This window comes from Hyposmocoma kahamanoa, unplaced genomic scaffold, assembly GCF_003589595.1.
Source record: "Hyposmocoma kahamanoa isolate Upper Pololo Valley unplaced genomic scaffold, ASM358959v1 93, whole genome shotgun sequence".
In the NCBI taxonomy this organism is placed as follows: Eukaryota; Metazoa; Arthropoda; class Insecta; order Lepidoptera; family Cosmopterigidae; genus Hyposmocoma; species Hyposmocoma kahamanoa.
The window spans coordinates 13,827,127-13,851,168 of NW_020654810.1; the positions used below are offsets into that span (position 1 = coordinate 13,827,127).

General features: G+C 35.0%; 1 protein-coding gene across 4 annotated transcripts in view; it reads left to right on the forward strand.

Moving 5' to 3' along the window:
- The window catches only part of LOC113237312 (potassium voltage-gated channel subfamily H member 8-like), a 106,660-nt gene that overhangs the window by 41,893 nt on the left and 40,725 nt on the right, over positions 1 to 24,042 (forward strand). For all 4 annotated transcript variants that reach the window (XM_026473711.1, XM_026473712.1, XM_026473713.1 and 1 more), the window contains exon 2: positions 20,657 to 20,770. In XM_026473711.1, coding sequence (XP_026329496.1) covers positions 20,695 to 20,770 — 76 coding nt within the window. In that variant the 5' untranslated portion in view covers positions 20,657 to 20,694. The remainder of the gene's footprint in view (positions 1 to 20,656; positions 20,771 to 24,042) is intronic.

Consider the following 24,042-nt stretch of genomic DNA (forward strand, 5'->3'; position numbering starts at 1 on the left):
TTGACCTGGGGTCAGCCATTGCATTTTTCTTTTCCGGTTATCATAAAGAATCCACTTTTCATCACATGTTACAATTCGATCCAATATTCCTTCATTTCTGTACCGGTTCAACAAGGCAACACAAGTTTCAACACGCGTTTCTTTCTGCAGATCAGTCAAATCATAAGGCACCCATTTTTCGTATTTTTTTATTTTATTGATTTGACGCAAGTGAGTCAATATTGTGGGTAAGGTAACGTTAAACCATGCCGCTAATTCCTGGGTAGTTTGACTAGGATCGGCTTCCACTATCTCTCTTAATTCATCGTTATTCACCTGTGTGGGCGGTCTTCCTCGTGGCTCGTTCTTTAAGTCGAAATTTCCATCACGAAAGCGTTTAAACCAAAATCGCACGGTGCGTTCATTAGTAGACCCCTCTCCAAACGCAGCATTGATATTGCGAGCTGTTTCTGCCGCGTTAGTTCCGCGTCGGAACTCGTATTCAAAAATCACTCGAATTTTCGCAGTATCCATCTTTCTTGTCTAAATTGAATAACAAAAACAATTGAAAGTCGATATTCAAATGTTTCAAATTTAAAAAAAAAAATCACAGAAACCATTTGAAAAAAGTTTCATTCGAAAACCTCAAACCATGAAGATTCTATGAAAATTCAAAGAACCTATTGCAATAAAACGGCAATTTCATACTTTAACCCCTAATATAATAATTATCATTCTAGTTCTAAGATTTCAAGCCGATTAATAAATATTTACCACACACATGAAACGTTATATAGTACACTATTACACACAGAGCACTGTCCACACGCAGCTACACTACAATGCCTACCTCCAAGGCTTGCCTGGACAATAACCAATTAAAACATTTCTTACGGAAAGTACGCAATGACAAAAAATGACGGTCTCGCACAGGTGGGGAAAGATCATTCCACACGTTGTAAGCGGTGTTTAAAACAACCCAAAGACCAAAGTATATACAGGTAACTCATAAATATGACTCCGATCTCGCAAAAAAGAAAGTCTACAAGATATATCCATAGTATATTAGAAAAGAACTTAGGACAAGGTTAGTTGAAAAACAACACAAACAAAATTATTTTCCTAATTAAATAACAAATTGGGCTACGCCCTTAACTTGCTCTGTCCAATGTTTCAGGATAGGATAATCATACCTTGCTGCTATAGCTTTTAGAATGCTTTTAGGACTTTGCCTCACATGAATCAACAGCGAGACAATCTTTTTGCGCATAATGGCCTGGGAACTGTCCGTGTGAGCCACCGGAAACATACCCGATGCACTACACCAGGGTGACAGTGCCATCAGCATTTTAAATGCATTATTTTTTTTTTAGATTTGGTCCAATTGATCTAATATTGTGGCTATAGTTACATATAAAGCATGCTGTTAATTCCTCCGTAGTTTTTGCTGGATCGATTTGCCAGTTTAAAAATGCCAATGCGGATTCGCGCAAACCAAAAACGCTCCGTAAGTATTCGCTCCATACACGTCGTTAATATTTCAAATCATTTATGCTACATTAGTGTCAGGTCGGAACTCCTATTAAAAAAATACAGGATAGGAAAAGACGTCAAAATACATATATTTTTTAATACCAAGTGACGGGAACGAGCACGTCGTACGCCTGGTGGTAAGCGACACGCCTGTCCAGAACAGTTGCAGTGCCATGCATAGCTTTAAATAACAAAGACCTGAAGGCCACTGATCACCCTGAAACATAAGCTGACAAGTCCCATGTGCCTGTAATTTCGCCAACACCCTCACCCTCCAAAACCGAAACGCAGAAATGTTTACAATACTGCTTGGCGGCTAAAATAGGTAAGGTGGCAATACTTCCCTGGACGAACTCTTTCACAAGGAGCTCTACTGCAACTAAAATACCTAATATTTATATATACCACCGTTACTATTCTTAAAGAACTTTTATTATAGGTATTTACAAAGTTTGAACCGTGTGAAGAATAGATTTTCTGTTGTAAATATGTAACTTCTATAAATAAAGTGGTGGTAGTGGTATAAGTACAAAAATAAAAAGCCGTAACGGTCAAGGTGTGCGCGTACCTTGTGTTTTGTGTTAAATACATCCAATGTGCGTAAATTAAATGCCGCGATGAATGCACCACCGCACCATTCCGAATTTGCGGCCTAATGGTTTAACCTACCGCCTCTCAAACAGAGGCCGTGGTTCGAATTCGGGCTCGACCTCTGAGTTTTTCGGAATTTCGGTCAAGGAAAATATTGCGATGAAACTTGAAGGTCGAGAAGGTTCTCAACCCTCGGAAAACGCGCAAAATACCCAACCCGCATTGGGCCAGTGTGGCGGACTATGGCCTAAACCCTCACCTGAGAGAAGTCCAGCCCAGCAGTCTGAAAATGATTATATGTTTATAAAAAAATTATTTACTTGAAAAATAAGCAATCAATAACTTCAGTTAACTCTATCAGCTTTATTGTAGAGTCTATCAACAATCTATCTTACAACAATCTAGTGAAAGTGATCAATAAACATATGATTCGATCTTTGCTACGAGCACTTATACGAGAGTATTCGCTCGCCAGCCGTAGCGTAGCATCTAAGGCTCGTAGCGTATCACTACCTAACTTCGTAGCTCTTAAACTTAACGTAGTCCTACACCCCCGTTTGCTTTTAAAATACAAAAAGCTGAGGATAACTTTAGTGCATTTTTTTACTCAAGGACACAAATAGCATTAAAATACCTACAAAGTATGTGCAAACATAGTGTAAATACAGAGCGTACCACGGCTATGCCACATGGAGAGATCCAATTTTACAAGATGTGCACTCTATTATAAATCGTGCAATGTTACATAATTATAGCCTTGTTTTACGAGTAACGGTTCCATTGACTAAAACCTTATTTATGTACTAAAGACATGAAACTGAAATAAAATTTACTACTATCGTAGTAAGGTAATATATACATAATATGATACATCAAACAATAATTTCAGATTAATATTTAACGATGTTTCAATATCACAAAACCTTTGTCTATTTCCCTTTGTCACATGAGTTTGTTATTACACACTTGTTAACATGTAAATGGGTACGTCTGCTCATGAATAAGGCTGCGTCGACATAATTGTGACGAGAAGTCTAATTTAAGTACATGAGAAATATCTTTCGAGTGCACACATTTTACTGCTGCATATTTGCAACCTAACCTAATAGTGTTTGAAGTTGATTTCAAATCTTCAAAAATACCAAGAAGTTCGTGCTTTTAACCTACTCTATCGCCAATTTTCATATGTGCATCTATTGATTAATCTGGTAGGTAGTGTGTACTGTACATATTTTCTAGGTATTACTATTTTATTTTGTGTTGCCGAGAAAGAGATATTTCAAAGTTACCACTGAGGTACACGCTATCTCTTCAAAGAGCTACGTGATGTTCAAGAGCTACGAGGTTATGTAGCCTTTGGTGCTACGCTACGGCGTGTTAATACTTTCGAATAAGTCGTCATGGTAATTAATTATAATTACCATGACGACTTATAATACATTAATACATCAGTATTGACCACATTTAGGAGGTAGATATTTACTAATTCCTCAAGTTTTTAAAATTGTATGTGCTTTGACTGGTATTTTATTGAGGGAAACAGTTGGACGGTAATAAAAACAAGGATGTGTTAAGAACGGTGTAGGAAAAGAAAAGCTTGTTAGAGACAACAGAGGACCGAAGGAGAAACGTGTTTGGGCTGGAAAGGACGGTCGATCGAGCAATAATAAATAAAATAAATACAATAAATAAATAAATACAATAATAATAATAATGCTTACCTATGAAATCGAATGAAAAAGAGACAAAGGGAGACCGAGAAATTATTTAGATCAGATGATAAAAAATATCATGTCCTATCAGGAAATCACAGTTAGAGCGCTGAATAGAGATTATTGGTAGTTATTCCACCGACAAGAGCCTAGCTCTTAAATAAGAAGAAACATATTTTCTCATTTATATTAACTGTAGGATATTCTGTTTTACGAACTATACAGATCTATTTTTCACACGACCAAAACATTGTCAAAACGAAAAGCGCTCTCTGAGGAACGTCGACGTTAATAATAATACTCAATCACAAACTACATTTTTAACAGCTTTGTAAATACGTACGTTGTAGAGTGTAGAGTGTGTAGAGTTCCATTTTAATTTACGTGAAAACGAAGCTCATGTCGGACGACCAATTTGTCATTCGAGATCAATCGGTAAAAATATAGGTACGCGTACATGTATGTAGTTTACCAAGCTATTAAAGCTATCAAAAATAGGACCGTTTCTGCTCTATAGTGGTAGTTTTGCAATGAACCATCGAATGCTTTCATTTGACTGCAGCATTTAGGAATTCTAACCTACCGTGTCACTTAAAACTCAGTTTGAACGAACATATTTTTAACTGCCTCCGTGACATTGTAGTTTTATATATTTTGTATTTTGTAGTAAAATACTCATAGTTAAAACCAGGTGTATAGTGCAGTGCAACGTCTCTCATATCTGATTAATGTAATGATTAACTGCGTCCGTGGCCGAATGGTTACCATGCTGGTCTTCCACGCAGAGGTCCCTGTTTCGATTCTCGGGCAGGGAGAAATATTTGTATGGCCTACATTTATTTCTTCCGTGAGTTTAGGTGTAATTTGTGGTTGTTTAAGTGTGAGTCCATGGCACTCGCAACACAGGGTTTCCCTAGCGCGGGCTATGAGTGTGCCTTAAAAATAATTAATGTCCAATCAATATATACACATCCCACATGTATCTGTAGTTCAGAACTTGAAACTTAGACATTACAGCCGAAACTTTACAATATAGTTGATCCCACGATCCCAAATGTTGTAGACAATCACACTAACACTAACTTTACCTAATCTCAAACTAGGGAATACTCTGTACTATGAGTACTATAGCAACGGAATTCACTCAGGGGCACTATCCCACCAACCAAACCAATTTAGGAAAGATTCTTTTCCCAAATTAGTCCTACCGGGAATCCAACCTGGGACCGGAACAAATCATTGGGCCAGCGAGATCGTCAAAATACTAGAAATACTATGGTTTCTAGAGTTTCTTCCAACGGTGCATTATTTTTATATACTATGTATTTTGTTTTAAAGTCCACTTGCGTTCAGAATTCTTTTTAGTAGTAGTAGTAGTTGTATTTGGCATTTTCTTCGCGAATTTATTAAACTTTATTTTAACCAAACTTTCATCAAAACAGAGGTCTTACTCACTTTTTTAATACTTCATTATTATACATTCTGTTCATTGCGTGCATTAACACTGAGAATTAAGTTAAAAGTACACAACCTACAATATTTACATTTATTTTATTGAATATATTGTACAAACTTTGTGTCAATAACAACTATACAAGCTAAAATTTCTCTTAAAGTTGAGGTATTCTTAAACAGATAACGATATTTTTATGTGATGTTTTTCACCAAAGATTAATTCTGAATACTGAAGAAAATTCTTTAGATAATGTACAATCTTAACTAAATTGCCACTACATCTTAAAATTAGCAAATTATGACCTATTGCTAGATGTAAGCCATTTCATAAAAGGAGAATCCACCTTTAAAGATGATCGATGTCGACAGTGCCATTAAACCATCGAGACCATACACCATATTACACGTGCGCAACACAAAAGCTCTCACCAGCGAGATTACACAGAGCGTCACAACGTCGTAGCTAAGATTGTCTTCTTATCTATGTATATATATATATATATATCTAGCACTAAAATTCGGTCTGCTTGATACAACAACGTACCTTACTGGCTCTATCAACCCAAGTCAGTATGAGACAATGGCACCCATCAGCTGTATTGGGATCAGTCTTGACAGATAGGCCTGTTCCACATAACAGGTCTGATGTTATAAGTGTGGAGATAATGAGGGGCCTTACGTGGCTGCTGGATATCGGTATACCTAACAGACACAACCTGAAGGGACACACTGAAGATAAGCTGAATAAATATGAACAGCTTGCCGCAGAGATTAGGTAGTTCTGGCAGCAGCGAGAAGTGTATGTAGTGCCCCTCATTTTCTCCACTACCAGCTTTGTGCCGGGACCTCGGTACAACGCTCGGTCGGAGTGCGAAGTCGGATCTCCCGGTAAGCCTTGGGCACAACATTCAAAAAGTCGTGACAATCAAGACGGCATCAATCGTACGTCGTCATCTCTGATGCAAGTAGTGTGTCGCCAGTTCAGCCCACACTACCTCTATTAAGGTGCACCAAAGAATTTCCCATAATAATAATAACAATGCACACACTCTTAAGACACACGCATTAGGGAAACCCTGTATCGCGGGTGCCATGAATACACACACTCACACACAACCACAAATTACATCCAAATTCACGAGAGAAGTAAATATAGGCCATACAAATATTTCGCCCGGCCCAGGAATCGAACCCGGGACCTCTGCGTGACAGTCCAGCATGATAACCATTCGGCCACGGACGCACTTAAACACTACAAAAATCAGGTATGACAGACGCTGCACTATAAACCTGGTTTTAAGTATGAGTAGTTTACTACATAATACAAAATATATAAGACTACAATAATCAGATGTAAGTACAATATTGAATTCTTTATATTCGTAAACTCTGTTACATCACAGTTCATAAAAATAATAAATAAGCAATTATTTTACACAACAGAAATCGTAGGATGACTACGTTAATACAGCACTAGCAAGTTAGGCCAATCATTATTAACGAGGTGCCTTATTAAAAGGTCCTTCCATTTTTTCAGCCATTATTAGTAATCATTTCGTAATTATTCCACTCAATAAATATACTAATAAACCCTGCTCTAATAACAATCATTAGGTTCGCTTATAATCTCTTCTACTTGGTAATCCTAGCGATTTACTCGTAAGCAATTAACACGCTGATTGCATGTACATTGCTAGGCGATAGCATAGTACTAGGTAACTCCATACAAACGTAGCAGCGCGGGTTGTATGTGTGCACATTCGCCGCGCGTCTTGTACGGATGCTCACATTCGTATAATTTCGTCATCGCATGCGCCATTCATTATAGAATTGAAGCATTTTCGAGCAAACGTGTTTAAAAACTTACATCATAATGTTAGCCGTGTCTATTGTTGTGTTTATTTTCAGCATTTCATTTTCTATTTCATAATCATACTCACATGATCGAATTACCTAATTCACGATGCGGGTATAAAATATTAGTACGTAAGTACTGCATTTAATAATGGTATTTTATGCAATCGTTGCATAATGACGGTTCTTAAAAGCGAATACCGTGTTTAAGTGACCAGGTTTTGCCCCGTGGCCCAAGTAATAGGTCAAATCTGGTATTTGAAGACCTAATTATGTAATGATTGCACACAATACCTTTTCTACGAGTAAATTAAAATAATGAAACACAACCAATATTTAATGTATTTTTGTTACAAACTCAACCGAAAGCCAAACAAATGCTACAAAACAAAAAACCAAGAGAATAGAAGTGTCTATGATTGGCCAAGTACTTCTTATATTTTAACCAATCAGGAGGCAGTAAGGTGTCTGAGCAGTGGACAGACATTATGTCTGTGGAGTAGCGTCATATTTAACAAGATCCTGTGCTGTAGTAACGCATCATTTATCACGCATTTCATAATATGCCTCGACGTCGTATACACGTACAGTCTGGGAACATGTAAGTAATATTAAAGTAATATTTTATAAACGTTAAGTATGATGCTATATGAAGAGCTGTAGGTTACTAGTAAGGGTCATCTCTATGCCAGTATTTCGTGAACGCCGAAAATGGCCGAGTTCCTTTGTTCACTTTCCTGATCGAAAAAAATTGCAAAGCCTTTTCTAAAAGGAATATTTCCTTTTCGTTTAGTGTATCAACGGATATAGGGTAAAAATAACTGCTCGAAATTGTTCACAGCGACGACGAAATTTTTTCATGAACTGAATAATTTTTTAAATCATTTCCATGAATAATGATAACGTACGCACCAAATGAACACTTACTGACTCAGAGAAAATACCATCAAAAGTTACGATATTACTACGAATTCCTCATAACTCACAGCTATTCCATACAGCCGCAAGCCTTGAGTTGAAATAGTTAGAACAAAAAGGATCTACGAAGAAAGGTTATTTTGTTCTAAAATACCAAAACCACCCACATCAACAATGAATTAGAAGATAATACACTGGAGCGATATTCATTATTATAAATGGAAGTAATATATATACCTAAGTCTTTTTTTTTTCTTTTTAGCTAATATCCATCCAATACTGAGTGTAGGTTTCTCCTAATGCTTTCCATTCCTTCCGGTTGTGTGCCTTCCCCTGTCGTCATTCCAGAGCATCGATTACCAGCCTACGCTTATGTATCTTTCTCTGGATCTCCACTCGAGCTGAAATCTAACCCATCTGTGATCTTGTTTACGGCGTGTATAGTTCTAACTACTACTTTCTGCAGGCTTTCCCCTTGGCTATATCTGGCTCTATATATACATATATGGCTCGCTACTAAGAAATACTATAAAATAACAAAATCTAAGCTGATTCTATATAATTAAAATGGGATAATATTATTTGATCCTCAAAGATATAATTGATCTATTGTAAATATGCACTTTTCGATACGATATTTTTTTATTTTTGATGTATATATATTAATTGCTCCGTCTATTATTAGTTGATCTACGGATAAATTGTAATTGAACTGAAAAAGTAGCACGCGAGAAGCGAGCGTACCGCGGCAGCGGCCGGCGAGTACCAGAAGCCAAATTGCTTGTGATTCCGAACATGTTTACAGGTTAAATTATATTATAATTAATATAATATTAGTATATAAATAGCTGATGATGATGATGATACAAATATTATCAAAATTTACTTAGTTGTAAAAAAGAGTACCTAAATTTTTTTAATGCTCATTTGTCTTAGCTTTGAGGCCTAATATTCAAATTCAAATTCAAAATAATCTTTATTTCATAGGTAAGTATTATTACACTTGAAATCGTCACAATGATTAAACTCTACCGCTCACTCGTAAGGCAGATTCCCCTGAATTGAATGAGCAAGAAACTCTAGGGGTTGCTCTTTGTAAATAACATTTACAATATTTTTTTTATTTGAAACATCAGAGATCGAGACTACCTCCATGAGCTAAACGGGTTACTACCACGGATTTTTGTCATCCAAGTACGCAGAAGTTGTATAATTTAGTATAAAGTTTTTGTTTCACTATAGTTTTAAACCTCGTGAAAGGCAAATTTTGTATATCAACCGGAATCTTGTTATAGAAGCGTATACATTGCCCCTTAAATGATTTTTTGACTTTGTGAAGACGACTATCAAGAAAAGCTAGTTTATTTCTATTCCTCGTATTAATGTTATGTCTGTCACTATTTTTCATAAATAAATTACTATTCCTTTTAACATAAATTACATTTTCATAAATGTACTGTGAGGCTAGTGTAAGAATGTTAATTTCCTTAAACTTATAATATAAAATAATATATAATATAAAACTGCAACAGCAACTGCTAATTAAAGCTAATATAAAGCTGCAAGTTAATTTATAAAAATCAAACATTTTTTTGCGTAGCTCAGAACAGATTAAAATATCCATTGGTTTAATTTATTTTATGATTCAAAGAAAAAGGATCCATCATTGAAAAAGATTACCATTTACATGTTTTGCTCGCTGCTTTTGCACATTTAAAATTATCATTTAAATACATGCTAATTAAAACCAACGAGTAGTACATCCAAAATTGGCATTTCAATGAATAACAAAGGATCTATCCTATTTTTTTTTTGGACATCACTAATTGGAATTCTTCACAACAAGAACAGAAAAAGTTATCCGAACGAAACTATTGACTTGTAGAACGACGAAACTCAATGTTCTTCATCAAAATATAGAATTTTTTTAAAGTATCGAGCGTTTTACTTTAGAAAATACTTTAAACAAAGATAAAGAAATACAAGGCCACACAATTTTAACAGTGTTACGAAAACACCACAAAAAATGTATTAATTCATATTGGTGGGTGTAACTAATTTGTGCAGTTTGTATTTATTTTAATAGATGAAGAAAATATATCGTTATAGTGTCATTACTCTGTGTATATATGTACGTGTGTATGTAGTTGCTGGGTATCATTGCTCTCGATTGGATGAACTGAATTGACTGCAGGTTTTCTAGAATTCTGCGTAATTATAGCAAATAAGTTGAACACTCGATAGTTTACAACTATCTTTGCTGCAAATGAGTACAACCCACATATTACCAATAAAATAATAGCATCATGAGTCAAATAATTATCTTCAATATTATGTAACTATATTTGTCGAAGAAAATAATTGTTCAAAATTATTAATGGTCGTGTAGGTACTAACATGCTCTGTTTATTTGTCCTTGATGAAATAATTTTAACAATTATATTGTTTTCCAATAATAACCGTATAGGATGATAAAGTGATGATTCACAAATTAATCTAAATAGTTTTCGGGGCGAACACTGGCATTTTGAAAGTTAACGGGCGCTCGAGCGGAACTTTTAAATGAAATGCAAACTCTCTCCAGCCGTGAACTAAGCCTTTATTCTGTTTTATAATTTAGTTATTATTGCTTAATGTAATCAAATACTATTTGAATATATATATTAGTTCATACTTTCATGGCGAAAACAATATCGTCGAGTACACTTACTTCTTATTATCGTATCTTTGGAAAACACTATAATGCTTGCCATGGTAGTAAAAGAATTTGTAATCGGCGTAAGGTACTCGCCGAAAGAAACAACAAAGGACTGGTACGTTGGGCGGGGAGGCTTTTTTTCGTGCACCCCTAGTACGCTTACCATTACTGTAAAAATATGTGATGTTGCGCAATGTTTTGTAGTATACATACCTAGTGAAGTGCCTTTCTATAGACGAGTCGATTCCAAACAACGGGCGGTATAAAGTACAGCAGCATGTTGAAATACCATGTATGAAGTACTTAATGGAATACGCAATATACTTATTTTCATTTTCTTTATTATGTCCTACTACTGTGTATGGATGTATACCCAACCGTAGAAACCCTTTAGGGTTGCTTTTTCTAGATTTGTATTTAAACAAATTGCGTAAAAAGGCCGTTAAAAGTAAAACCAAAAACAAAGGTCAGCACGAGCACAGAAAGAGCGTCAGACACGGTACGCTGAAGGCGCTGGTTCGAATTCAGCCGGATCGAAGGAATTTCTCTTAGTGCTCGATCATTGTAGTAACGTAACAAAATGTGTAAGATATTTTCGTTACACAATAACCAAGTAACTTTAATTTCTTAAATATAAGGCAAGGAATTAAAACTGCAACAGTGGCCGAACGGTTACCATGCTTGGTTGCCACGCAGAGGTTCCAGGTTCGATTCCCGGGCCGGAAGAAATATTTGTACTGCTTACATTTATTTCTCTCGTGAGTTTGGGTGTAATTTGTGGTTGTCTAAGTGTGTGTCCAAGGCTCTCGCGACACAGAGTTTCCCTAGTGCGGGGCTATGTTGAGTGTGTGCGTTAAAAAAAAAAGGAATGGGGTTTGTGGGGCACTAAGCACCTTTTTAACAAAGTTCAACGATCTTTATGGCGTTTCATAGCCTGAACACACACACAACACACAAGGCGATTTTCCCGAACCATTAGCGCAATCATTTAAGCCAGGATATCCTGCGTCTTGCCAAAATTATTAATGTGTGATGGAGATAGCTGAGACCTTTTCCTTATTATTGATGAGTAGAAATATCAATAACGGTCAATTGCCCGTTAATGATTTCGCATAAAACAGAATATCTTATTTTGCAATCTGAGAAGATTTCGTAAAGCTAACTCGCTCATTTTTGTTGAGTAGATAGACCTCTCTTGACCCTCCCGTTTTACATATCAACGCTCAGTAAAATTTTTACATAAGTATATACATATATATAATCGTTTAGAAATAATAATAACATTTCGTTTATTTGCTTAAAGCATGATATAACAGACGGTGTAATTTATTTATTTATTTTTCAGGGATAACAAACAATTGTACATGAAATGTTTACAATCAGAGTTAAATATTTCTTACATAGGTACACGTACAATCAACAGCATTATCCACAAGTTACAAGTAATAAGTATAAACATGTTTCGCATATACTAAACAGTCTCGTTTTACAATGTCAATTACCTACCTCAACAATTAAGAATGTCAGAAGCATCGAGGTCAGAAGTTACAAATGAAACTTGTCAAGAATGATAAAAATCAAAATAAAATTTCCATCTTTTTCCGTTGAATATTTCATTCATCATTAATTACTAGTTCATTTTAAATAAACATAAGCTTAATAATTTAATTTCGAGTGGAATAAAATATTATTATATCCACACAACTTTTTCTTCATTTATTGCTGTATTTAGAAATCATAAGAATATTGAGTTCTTATGTTTTCGCTATTGTTACGCATAGGAAATGACATTATTTTTCCAGATTTAAGTCACCCGTGATCATGAGACCTGCAAAGGGCTCGAAACGTTGGTTTGTTTGAAAAACAAATATACGCGATTGAAATCCGGAAAAATAGTTTCATTTCATAAGAATATTGTTCCGTACAAGTCTATTCGGGTTTCTGCAGACTCGACTGATCACATCATCGGGTTTCTTAAACAAATATATATTTCCGTAATATCCTTTCCTTTCCTTTTTTTATAACGTACACACTCATAGCCCCTTTGCCAATAACGATACAAATTTCGTACATGTATTATAGTGATGGTAGTGGCAACAGATCAAGGCTCTGAAACATGGGTCTGCATGTTTCATCGCTCTAATGCATTTCTTTTGTGCTATAAAAGCTCCGTTTCGATCTGTACTATTACGCACATTGATGTTTTGTTTTATCTATAATAAATATCATTTATATACAGTAAAAACAGAATCGGGCCTAACACACTTCCCTGTAGAACACCATGTGTTATAGCAGTATCACCATATAACAAGTATAACTATTTAATCGATATTATCTTATATTTGTGATAAAATATTAATGTACAAAAATTTCTAAGTATTGTGTACGGCACACATATGGGGCGAGGTCGTTGAGAAATGCGAGAATCACTTTACGTGTCGAAATCGCAATTTCTTGACAGGGTCTGGCATGATAGTAACCAAGCTTCCGGCGTACGGAATTCCTGTTGACATTTGCACGTGGATAAACTATTTCATGAGGGACTGGCCAATCCGCGTAGTTGTAATTGCTACTCATCTGTTTTTCGAGATACTAATGACGGTGTACCTCAGGGATCTGTCTTCTCCGTTACTGCTACTGGTATGCCCGGTATCTTTGGGTATACGGACGACAGCACAGTGGTAGAGAGTTGTTTTTGTCCGATGCCCAAACCAATAGCGCCAAAGCACAAAAATCCAGCATAATTGAGAGGCGATGGTCACAGAATTGAACCGGAGCCTGAAAGCGGCTTCCGATTGAAAAGACGCGAAAAGGGCCAGGTATAATGAGACTAAAAGACAGGCGTGCCTTATTTCCACAAAACGGAGAGCACTCTACCTTACGCTGACATTACGAGATGTGTCCGTACCGATATGTGACCTTCTTGAGTCATTTTCATTCAAAGTCATTGACTTACGAGCCCATTTGCACGAAACACTTTGTATAAGCCTTCCTGATACTAACCAATAAGGAATAAAATAATGTAATGCCGGAATGTGTTTTTCAAAGCTATTCAAGGCTAGATTGAATAGGCATTTACTAGATAGACGCGTATCATGTCTGCCACGTCGTCGCTTCAAACCTGGTGATGTTGTGGTCAAAAAATCGTATATTCTACATTGAAAAAAAAAAGGCTACGTACGATATTTCCATCGAAATTTCATTCACTCTATTTTATATAAACATTTTCCTAGCATTAACCTTATACTCTTATTGCGAAATTCCTTGTATTGGTATATATGTACATATATTTAATGCTGAAAATCCTATCAGTATAAGTTACGGAGTTGGAAGCTGTCATTAGCTAAGATAGTCGGGGTAATACCGCATCCATTTTTGATCAACATCAAAAGTTCGGTTTTCTCCCCGAAGCAAATACTCATTTATAACTATATTACGTAAAAAAAGCTTTCAGCCAAGGAGACTTTCTTCTCCCCTTTGTTCTCCGTGGAACTGATGTAAGATATTTCTTTTCTTGCTACGTTTAAAGCCGACCCTGATAAGATGCTGCGCGCAACTACATAGCGTTGTAACAGCTAATTCTAATAGCTGTGAACTGCATATAATTAATTGCATTCGTTCTTCACAGATAGCGTATATGCAATGCTTTTGATTAATAGATAACTGAGTTTATGAGCTTTGTAAGTGCGGCCTCTCTTACATTGGACAAACTGAGCAAAGCATTTCATTTTCTACTCGCGGCAAAGAACACAATAGCCGATGTCAAGCACCGTTGCGCAAAAAGTGCATTCTGCGAATATATGTCATGGATAAATCTACACTTTCAATTGACAATCCCAGATTCTTGCATAAACAATCCGTTTTCTATCCAGGGTGTTGCGAGCAACCATTGAAATTAAGAAAACATTCTAATTTCAATAGGGAAGATTGTTACTCTGTACCAAGGTTGTTGTGAAAATCAGCAGCCGCATCCGCGGATAATCTGCACAAATTAAATTATTTGCTTCCGCATCAAATGTTCGAGTCGTGACATGACCTAAAAGGCACGCTTGAGTGATTTAGAAACTTTCCAGAAATTGACTGTAAGCTGAAGAAGCAGTTCAGCTATTATTTTCAAAATATAGCTTTGATAGAATTCTAGAACGATTAATTGATTATTTTGTTAATAAATGTATTATAACACCAAAGAAAATAAAAATCATAGACAGATTCATATATAAAATCAGCATCCACATCAGCATCCGCTGAAGTGTAAAAAACCTGCATCAACAACAACCATGCTCTGTACCACCAATTTGGATTCTAGTATGTTTTTCCTCTGATGTAAAATTCCAAGCATATATAAGATTGCAGTACTACTTATGTGTACGTATTATTTTATAATATTATTTCCTGTTAATATTAATTTTTCATATTGTTAAAATAAAATATTTCACACTTCAGGCTTCATAAAACTTATTTATCGGAAATTTAAATATTCGTTGGTATATTAAAGATATACTAAATTAATTACTTTTGTAACTATAGGCCGAATTGGGGCGGTTTGCATTCATATTAAACGTTATTTACCATCTCAGTCAGCCGTGACATGGCATGGGATCTGTAAAAAACCCGAACCGTTGGTTTGTTTACGCGAATTAGATGCGAGAAAATAGTTTCATTTCCGAGGAGCTGCATTCGCGAAAGTTACAGATTTAATTAATTACTATTTATGCAATTCCCTATTCACTCTCCCATCCTAACAAATACAAATTCGGTTTATTCTTAATCGTCAGGAATCTCGAAATAAGTGTTTCCGATGAACACGATGAGAGAAATTGGGGTAACGAAATTATTTCACGAGGAATTTCACACTTTGATTCTACAATTAAAACAACTCAACAAACTTCAGCGGTCTATTTATCAAGGAGAGGTCATTCTAAGCCCATCACGACACACACTCCTATTTGGTTCTCGTTTACTTCTCCTAACCTTATTACGACCTTACGTCCGATGTCGTAGCCAGCGGGTATTGAAACCGCCGATTGATATGTTGATAAGTTACAAACCAACTAGATGTTTCGATGTTGACTTTGTTTCGAATGTACATTGTACCAACGGCGACGTTTTTTGCGACTTGTTGGCAATAAAATCGCTGTGTTACATTAATAGCAGTGTCTAAAAATGAACAATGACATGCCAATGTGGCTCAAGTGCGTATTTTTGCGCATCCAAACACAAATAAAAAATATTTTTTCCATCATGCAGCCACTCGCCGTATCACATTTGCCGCCAGGTGGTAATGTCAGCATTACTGTGTTCCGCTTTTGAAGCGTAAGGGTGCTGGTGAAATTACAGGCACATGGGACTTGTCAACTTATGTCTCAGGGTGACGGGCACAGTGGCAGTGCCCCTCAGATCTTTGCGATTTAAAATTCTGAGTGGCACTGCAACTGTTATGAAGAGGTGTGGAGCTTACCATCAGGCGCACAAGTTGTTCGCCCCGTCATTTGATATTATAAAAAAAAACATAGAGAAACATAGACTATTAAAGATCTAGCCAATCAATATGCAGCCGTAAATTAAAGAAAAAACTAAAATAAAAATTACGATATAGAACATGCGCAACATATATTCGACATCATAAATTATAACCGTCAGTAGATGTGTGTTTGTTTTTACAAAAGAGATCATAGAAATAAATATTATTTCTTATTTTATTACGAAGGACGGAATTGTTAGATACTCACAGAGATCGCATTTATGGTCTCCATGTCTTGTATGTCTTGTACTTATAGTCTCAGCCCACAAGATTCACTTGTACTGGCACTGGACAACCTTGTGGCCGTTGGTTAGTTTAAATTAGCTTTTTGTTCTTGGAAGTTTTCTTAGAAAAGCCATTATTATATTTCATCATAGTTGCAATGTTTATTTTTATTGAATATCATAATGTTTATTACCACGATATTCATACATTTTTTTGTGTTAATATTCCACTAGTTTGTTATTATTATTATTATTATTATAAAGCATGATATGTCCACTATTCGCTACCATGCTATTCAATTAAAATAAATTATTGCTATTTTTAGAAAATTTAAAATTTGGAGTTTACGTTCGCGATTGCTACACATTAAAAATTAAACTATTTTTAGTATAATTAATATAAACATAGTTTCATTTAAAATTGAAACCATTTTTATGTTATTAACATAATTAATATAAAAATAGTTTCATTTAACATTTTCTTACGTAAATTTCGCCGTCTAAATATTTTCGTGATTTTTACGAAAACATTTAGATAACGGGATTTAGGCGAACTCTAAGAATAAACACTAAAATATTCACACTACTACTATATAAAATTTGTGGTTTTGACAAAGATCTTATATAGGTACTTAAAAAGGGTTTTGGTGACTAAAGTCACGTTCTTAATTTTCGCTGAACTGTTTACTTTTAATGGGTAGTTACGGCGTCTTCATTGTAAAAAAATTCACTGTAAATTTGCCACCCCGTATGACACATTTTGCTCAGTCATAAAGGTTATTGCTACTTGTTATTATTCCACGATCACAACAGCCAAGAGCGGAACCCTGCCGGATTCTGTATTTCTCAAACGAACCGTACAGAATAAACAGGTATCAAACGGACTTGTATGATCGTCTTCAGGTTTTTCTCTATGGGTACAAATAAAATAAAATTCAGAACATTATAGAAGCGGTAAATAATGTTTTTCACACGAACATTCTCACAGTTTTAGAAAAGATAAAAGCAGCAGTTTAACAGCGGTCGGTTGATTATAATTACCAGGTAAACATAATATAATAGATTTATGCGAGAAATTATTGCTCGCCACACGCTGGATCAGCAATTGTTTATAGTCTAGAAAGAATATGAGGCAAAGGACGTAACCTCGAATAGCCATTAATTCATATTTACTGCTTTCGCATTTATGAAACATAAAAAGTTTACGAGAAGGTGGAAAGCTGCAGGCATATTCTAACGTAGCAGTTTATGGGTCACCTTAAATAGAGCGTTTAATTATAAAAGACAAGTAAGGCGTGAAAGGTCTCCTTCTACCTATAGATGTATGCACATCTGGGACATTATTTTATTTCAATAGATTGAGAATTTAATTAAAAACTGAATTACATATCTACTTCGTGTATTCGAAAATATTACTTTAAACATTTTAAAATATCATCAATGGTTTTTAATTACAATAGACGTTACATAAATAGTTATATCTTTAAGAGCTCTTCGCTCAAAGTCAGTGTTTTCGACATCCTTTAGTATCAGTAGAGTTCCTTGTGAAAGAGTTCGTCCAGGGAAGTACTGCCATCTTACCTATTTCTGCCGCCAAGCAGTAAAGGTGCTATGCTGGTGAAATTAAAGGCACGTGGGACTTTTCAACTTATGTCTCAGAGTGACGGGCACAGTGGTAGTGCCCTCAGATGTTTGCGGTTTAAAGCTCTGAGCTGCACTGCAACAGTTATGAACAGGTGTGTCACTTATCACCAGGCGCGCGACCCGTCATCGTCCCTTGGTATTTAAAAAAACCTTTGATACAAAACGTAACGTTACATTACAGCTTTGTCATGTCTATTACTCACAACTGAAAAATATTGGTATCCCTTTCTCTTTGTTTTACTTTTATTGTTAAAATTGTTGTTAGTTCATAAATACAATACAAAAATATACATGTATGGTTAACATTGTGTGAAAATAAGCACTTTGAACTTTTAACCTTGGCCTTAATGCGAGTACCTACTAAGAACGAGGTTATGAGAAATACTTAACCAGCATTTGAGCAGTGTAGATTATCAGTGTGTACTTTTTAGTCTCTTTCTAGAAAAGACTTAGTAAGTACTTTTAAGTTGACACAAATCATAATATAGAGCCATAAGAAAGGATACAGTGTGAGAGATGCCGTGTAATGTAATTCATCGTTTTTATACTGGGTATAACATAAATATTGTTGACTGAACTGATGTGAATAATCGAATTCAGCAAATAAATAATTTTATTTTCACAAACAAAAAACAGTTTACTTCCCCTTTATAACATAATTATTCAATTAGATTTATTTATTCGTTCAGCACCAACTTAACACATTTAACATTTACATAATACTATAACAACACAAGACAAGTGTGCAAGTCAACTACAGCCGAACACATGCAAATACTATTTTTGTAAACAACAAAAATAGTATTTTATGAAATCTTTTAGGTTCTTAAGAACCCTCATTATGCAACGATTAAAAGTTGAGTACCGCCTAAGTAATGGTTACGAGATTTTAAGACCTAAAATTATGTAATGATTGCATACAATACTTTTTCTACGAGTCAATAAAATAATGAAACACAACCAATATTTAATGTATGTTTTGTTATAAACTCAACCGAAAGCCAAACAAACGCAACAAAACAAAAAACAAAGGGATAGAATAGAAGTGGCCCAGTATCACTTAAATTTTAACCAATCATTTTTTTTTAATAAAGGTTTGTTGGTTGCAAGATCTCTAGGCCAATTTAACTAATCAGGAGGCAGTAGAGCGTTGCGTAGCGTCATAGTAATATTTTAATTAGCAAAAATACGAATTATTTTTTTAAAACTCATTATGGTTCTGTGTACAGAACTAGAAATAAATGATAGTTGTCTGTATGATACTCATTATACAGTAATAAATTTTTCAATTCGTTAGCGAACTATACTATGGTACATGGTACTATAGTAAGAATTTAACAATATAATTTTGATTCTGAACTAAAAACAGCGCCTTAGTGATATGGTTTATGAAATTATAATTGATAGAATAAAGTATAGGAGTAGAAAAAAATATTTAATATTATTACAAAGTATTAAATTTCTTATTGCTATCAACCAATCCAAATTCAAATATTGTTATATAGTTTTTGTTTGGATATATGAAAGTAGATGAACTGAATATGATGGCGTAGGCATAATAAGAAATATATGGCGTTGTCGCTATTTTTTGTCGTCAGTTATTGTTAACTAATTAATATGCACTTCGAAATCCGGTAACAAGGGCTTTTGTTTCATTTTTACGTACCTATATGAAATTCTTAAAACTCTAAAATAATATTCCAAGTTCTACTTAAATTGTATTAAATTTGATAATATACCTAACAAGAATTTCTAAGGTGATAATTTATAAAGTTTAAGATACTTAATTTAAGATATTGTTTACATCTACTTAGATAAATGAGCAGCTATCGATCTCTGAAAATTTGTGCCTCTTTATGATTTCTAGAAACTCCGCGCTTGATTGGATTATGTGCCTACTTCATGAATACTTAAGTATAGGTGCTTTAACATAATTACCGATTTTAAAACACTAATAACAAAACATAATTAAGTTCTTAGGTTTTCGCGATTATTACACATAGGAAATGAAACTATTTTTCCGGATTTAAATCGCGATTATACGCGATTTAAATCCGGAAAAATAGTTTCATTTCCAAAACATAATTAAGTTAGCAGTAATTTATAGTCAATTAATTATGCAGTTATGCTTTATATATATCCTTACATAATTATATATATCCTTATCATAACTAACGTAATCAACATTTTTAGCGAAATTGAGTTATTAACAAATCCGGAATCATCGAAACGAGACCTAATACTCCTACAACCGGATTTTTAAAATGTATTATTTAGTTTCAATTTTATTGTTAAGCGAAATTAGCGTAATTGACATTTTTCAAAGAAAAAAACTTTAAGTACCAATGTCTCGAAAGTTACTCCAAAAGTACGTTAAGTTATGACAAGCAGGCCAGTGTTTCAATCTATTATAGAGCCCAACCAATAAAAGCACGACAATCCATTACCAGGAGTTATTTCAACAATGATTAGATAGCAGAGTAATTATTACGTGGGATTAATTAAAATTATTTATATTTATTCTCAGGTGGAGGGTAGTGTGCGCGGGGTGCGCGGTGCGAGGGGATGCCGGTGCGCAAGGGGCTACTCGCGCCCCAGAATACCTTCCTCGATACTATCGCCACACGCTTCGATGGCACACGTAAGTATTAAAAAGATATTCACATCGATATCATCTATTATAAATTACTGTTTAGAGCTGTAATACCGCCTAAGCCATATATTTTTGCAAGCGATAGATCATTGTAGTATTTTCATAGATCATTGTAGATCTACATGGTTCACACGATAGACTTCATCCCATTGTCGTTCTTTTTTCTTAAAGTAAGTTAGTTTGGTAATATTATTTAAAGACGAAAATGAGAGCTAATTTTTGTGTTCTTCATTTACTTTTCATATCAAATACAGCTATTTAATTTTAATTCATTCCGGTACTCACTAATATTAGGTGAACTTTTGCCTTCTATATGTCGTACTCGTGGTATAAAAATGCCACATGTGATGACACGTTAAAAGTACTTTTATCACATGAAAATCATAAAAATAATATGAACTACATGAAACAAATTATGTATACATTTTATACCTAACTCATATTTAAGCTTAAAATATGTACATAAACGTGGCCTTGCGATGTTATCATCAGATATTTCAAAATAATTTCCATGACTACTTAAGATATTACTTAGAAGTAAGGGCATGTTTTAACTGTCATGGCAAATACGCTATTTAGCTTTTACGTTTTACCTAGCGACTCTGGCTTGTCTTTGGTTACAGTCGCAGCGACCGCGCGGCGACTGCGCGGTTGTATTATTCCGAGGAATTTAAATGTTGTTGCCTAGTAAATAGAATTCAGATTCGCCAATAATGTACGTGAAAGCGTGGTAAGTGGGCGGTCACCGCGCCGCGCGAAAGCTCTCGCGTCGTGGTATTGGGCGCGAAAGGTCGCTAAACACGAGCTTGACAGGGTCTTTGGTGACATCAAAAGTCAGGCACCAATTCAGGCTCCATGTCATACCTTCCATAGAGAGTACTATATGTATGTATTGGTACATGCATAGGTCAGAATACTGAATTGCTTTCATTAATGTGTTTTTACATTGCGTTACATTGACGGTACAGGGACCATCATCATAAAACAGATATTTCCGACTAACAAATGACATTTCTTTATACTTATTGACATCTAAATGGAAACGTGCTTTAACTGTTTAGGGTTGCGGATCTAAACGGGAAATAAGAAACGGTAATACTTCTGTGTTCGTATCTCTCTCACGACAGCTTTTCCACATTTTTCCTTTTCACTTTTTACCACATAGTTTTTGACTTCTAGATTCTTTTCTCCAAAGTTTATAAGTCATAAAATATGAAATAATTGAAACTGACAGAAACCGTTTTGAAAATTTTAAACAATAAATAAAACGGTGTTTGAATACTAGTTTGGTTTTTGTTTGTTTGGTTATAAATGACGAAACATGACATGAATAGTTCTAGACAAATGTAATAGGACGTATAAATTTTCGCGATACGAATTTCAAATTTTAAATTGAAGTCTTTGTATTGTCACACAAGGTACGGAACCGTTGGTGCGCAAGTTTTATAACCTTGGCAATTTTTCTCTTATTTATTTTTCTCGTTCATTCATTGCTAAAGATCCTTTCTCCAATGAAAAAAAAATATTATTGTTGTAAGCATTTCATTTATTTTAGTGGTTTTTCTATTTCATAAAAGTACTCTGTTGTCGTTGTAAAGAGTATGATTTGATTCTACTTTTTTCATCCAATAATAAAATACATGTTACAGTGTTTTTTTACTTTAGAGTAGCTCCAATACTTAACCAGTCAAACTCTTTAATATGTGTCTATTAGTGAGCTAAAAGCTACCTACCTAGTAGGTAACTCTAAGCCTCATAAAATATTCAGATGTTCAATAAATAAAACAACCTTTTTTAAAAGTGTTTTCCGTAATGTACCTAAATGAGACAGTGGAAGTAGACAAAATGAGGCAGAGCGGATTCGTTAAATTAACTTTTCAGAATTTAGGGAATGGAACTTTTACAAAAGCCTTATATAATAATTCCACGTGCTCTTAATAAGCTATTGAGCGTTGAAATATTAACGTGTGCTCAGTGGAGGAGTCAGAAAACTCCATGAAAAGCCGACGTCGAATCTCGGCCACCACGGTAGCTATTCAAATGGCAATATTTTTTCTCTTTCCGAGGTCTAAATCTTCTGAAAGCGGCGGATTATCGTTCCACAACGAAAGCGGACTTGTTTTGTCTAGAAAAATGAGAAATACGTTTTAAGCAAAAATGTTTTGATACAAAGTAGGAGGCATAGGCATATTGCGATATGACTTCATTTAAAACTCTTGAAAAGAACCTTTGTATAATTGTAAACCTAACAAACTTTTATACATTTACTTACTTACACGCATATTCGTGATTTACATAGATACGCCACACTGCAATTCGCATCTGATGAGCTCTGTTAATATGGCGTGCTCATTTTGACCGTAATTTTGATCTTGCATAATGAACATTAAACGTGACGTGCATCCATCGACGTGATGTAGATTTCCATTGGCGCCAGTTCCAATTAACCGAGTGGTATTTCAGTGTTATGCAGCATCAAATCGCGGCGCGTTGACCCCACCAGCACAGCAGTAAAATTAGCCGCGGATTCGCAATGCACGCTCCACTGCACTCATGACCGCTGTAAAGTTATTTCTAGCTCAAACTGATTAAACCTAGCTAGCCCTACGGCGACAGACAATTAAGTGTATAAAGTGGTAAACGGCGCTTAACACTCTCAGCCTTTAACTAAGTTAGAGACAAATTCAACAAACTACGTCTCGAGAAAGGTCTTAAGAAAATTTAATTTTGACGCCAACATTAAAAAACCTGAAATTGTCTACATGTAAATAACTCGTTTAAAAGAATATGCCTATCGTAAATTACACTGTCAGTAACAGTAACAATAAAGTCCTTATAAAGCATATTTCGAAACATATAAAACGGTTAACTCACAGCGAAGATGACGACAATGAAGCAAACGGGCGGATGCTTTAATATTTCGTGAGAAGGTCTCACATAGACATTCTTTTATCCTGCTCTGCTGAAGCTCTATTTTTAACTCACTTGTGTGCAAATCGCGTGGCTGCTTCACATGAGAAAACTAAGAAAGTACGACTAAGAACGTAACCACTTAAGAAATGGTAGTTGAAAGTACATTCTGCTAATGTGAAGGTGAAACAATCAACGATATTTGCTTACACAAATTGTTATACTGCATAAAACTAATGTTATTTGGTTTATACACAATTATTTATAATATAAATTTAGGGGTTATGCTTAGCTTTGGGAAATTCGCTTAAAACATTACCGACTTCACATAGAAATCATTGAAAAAGCAA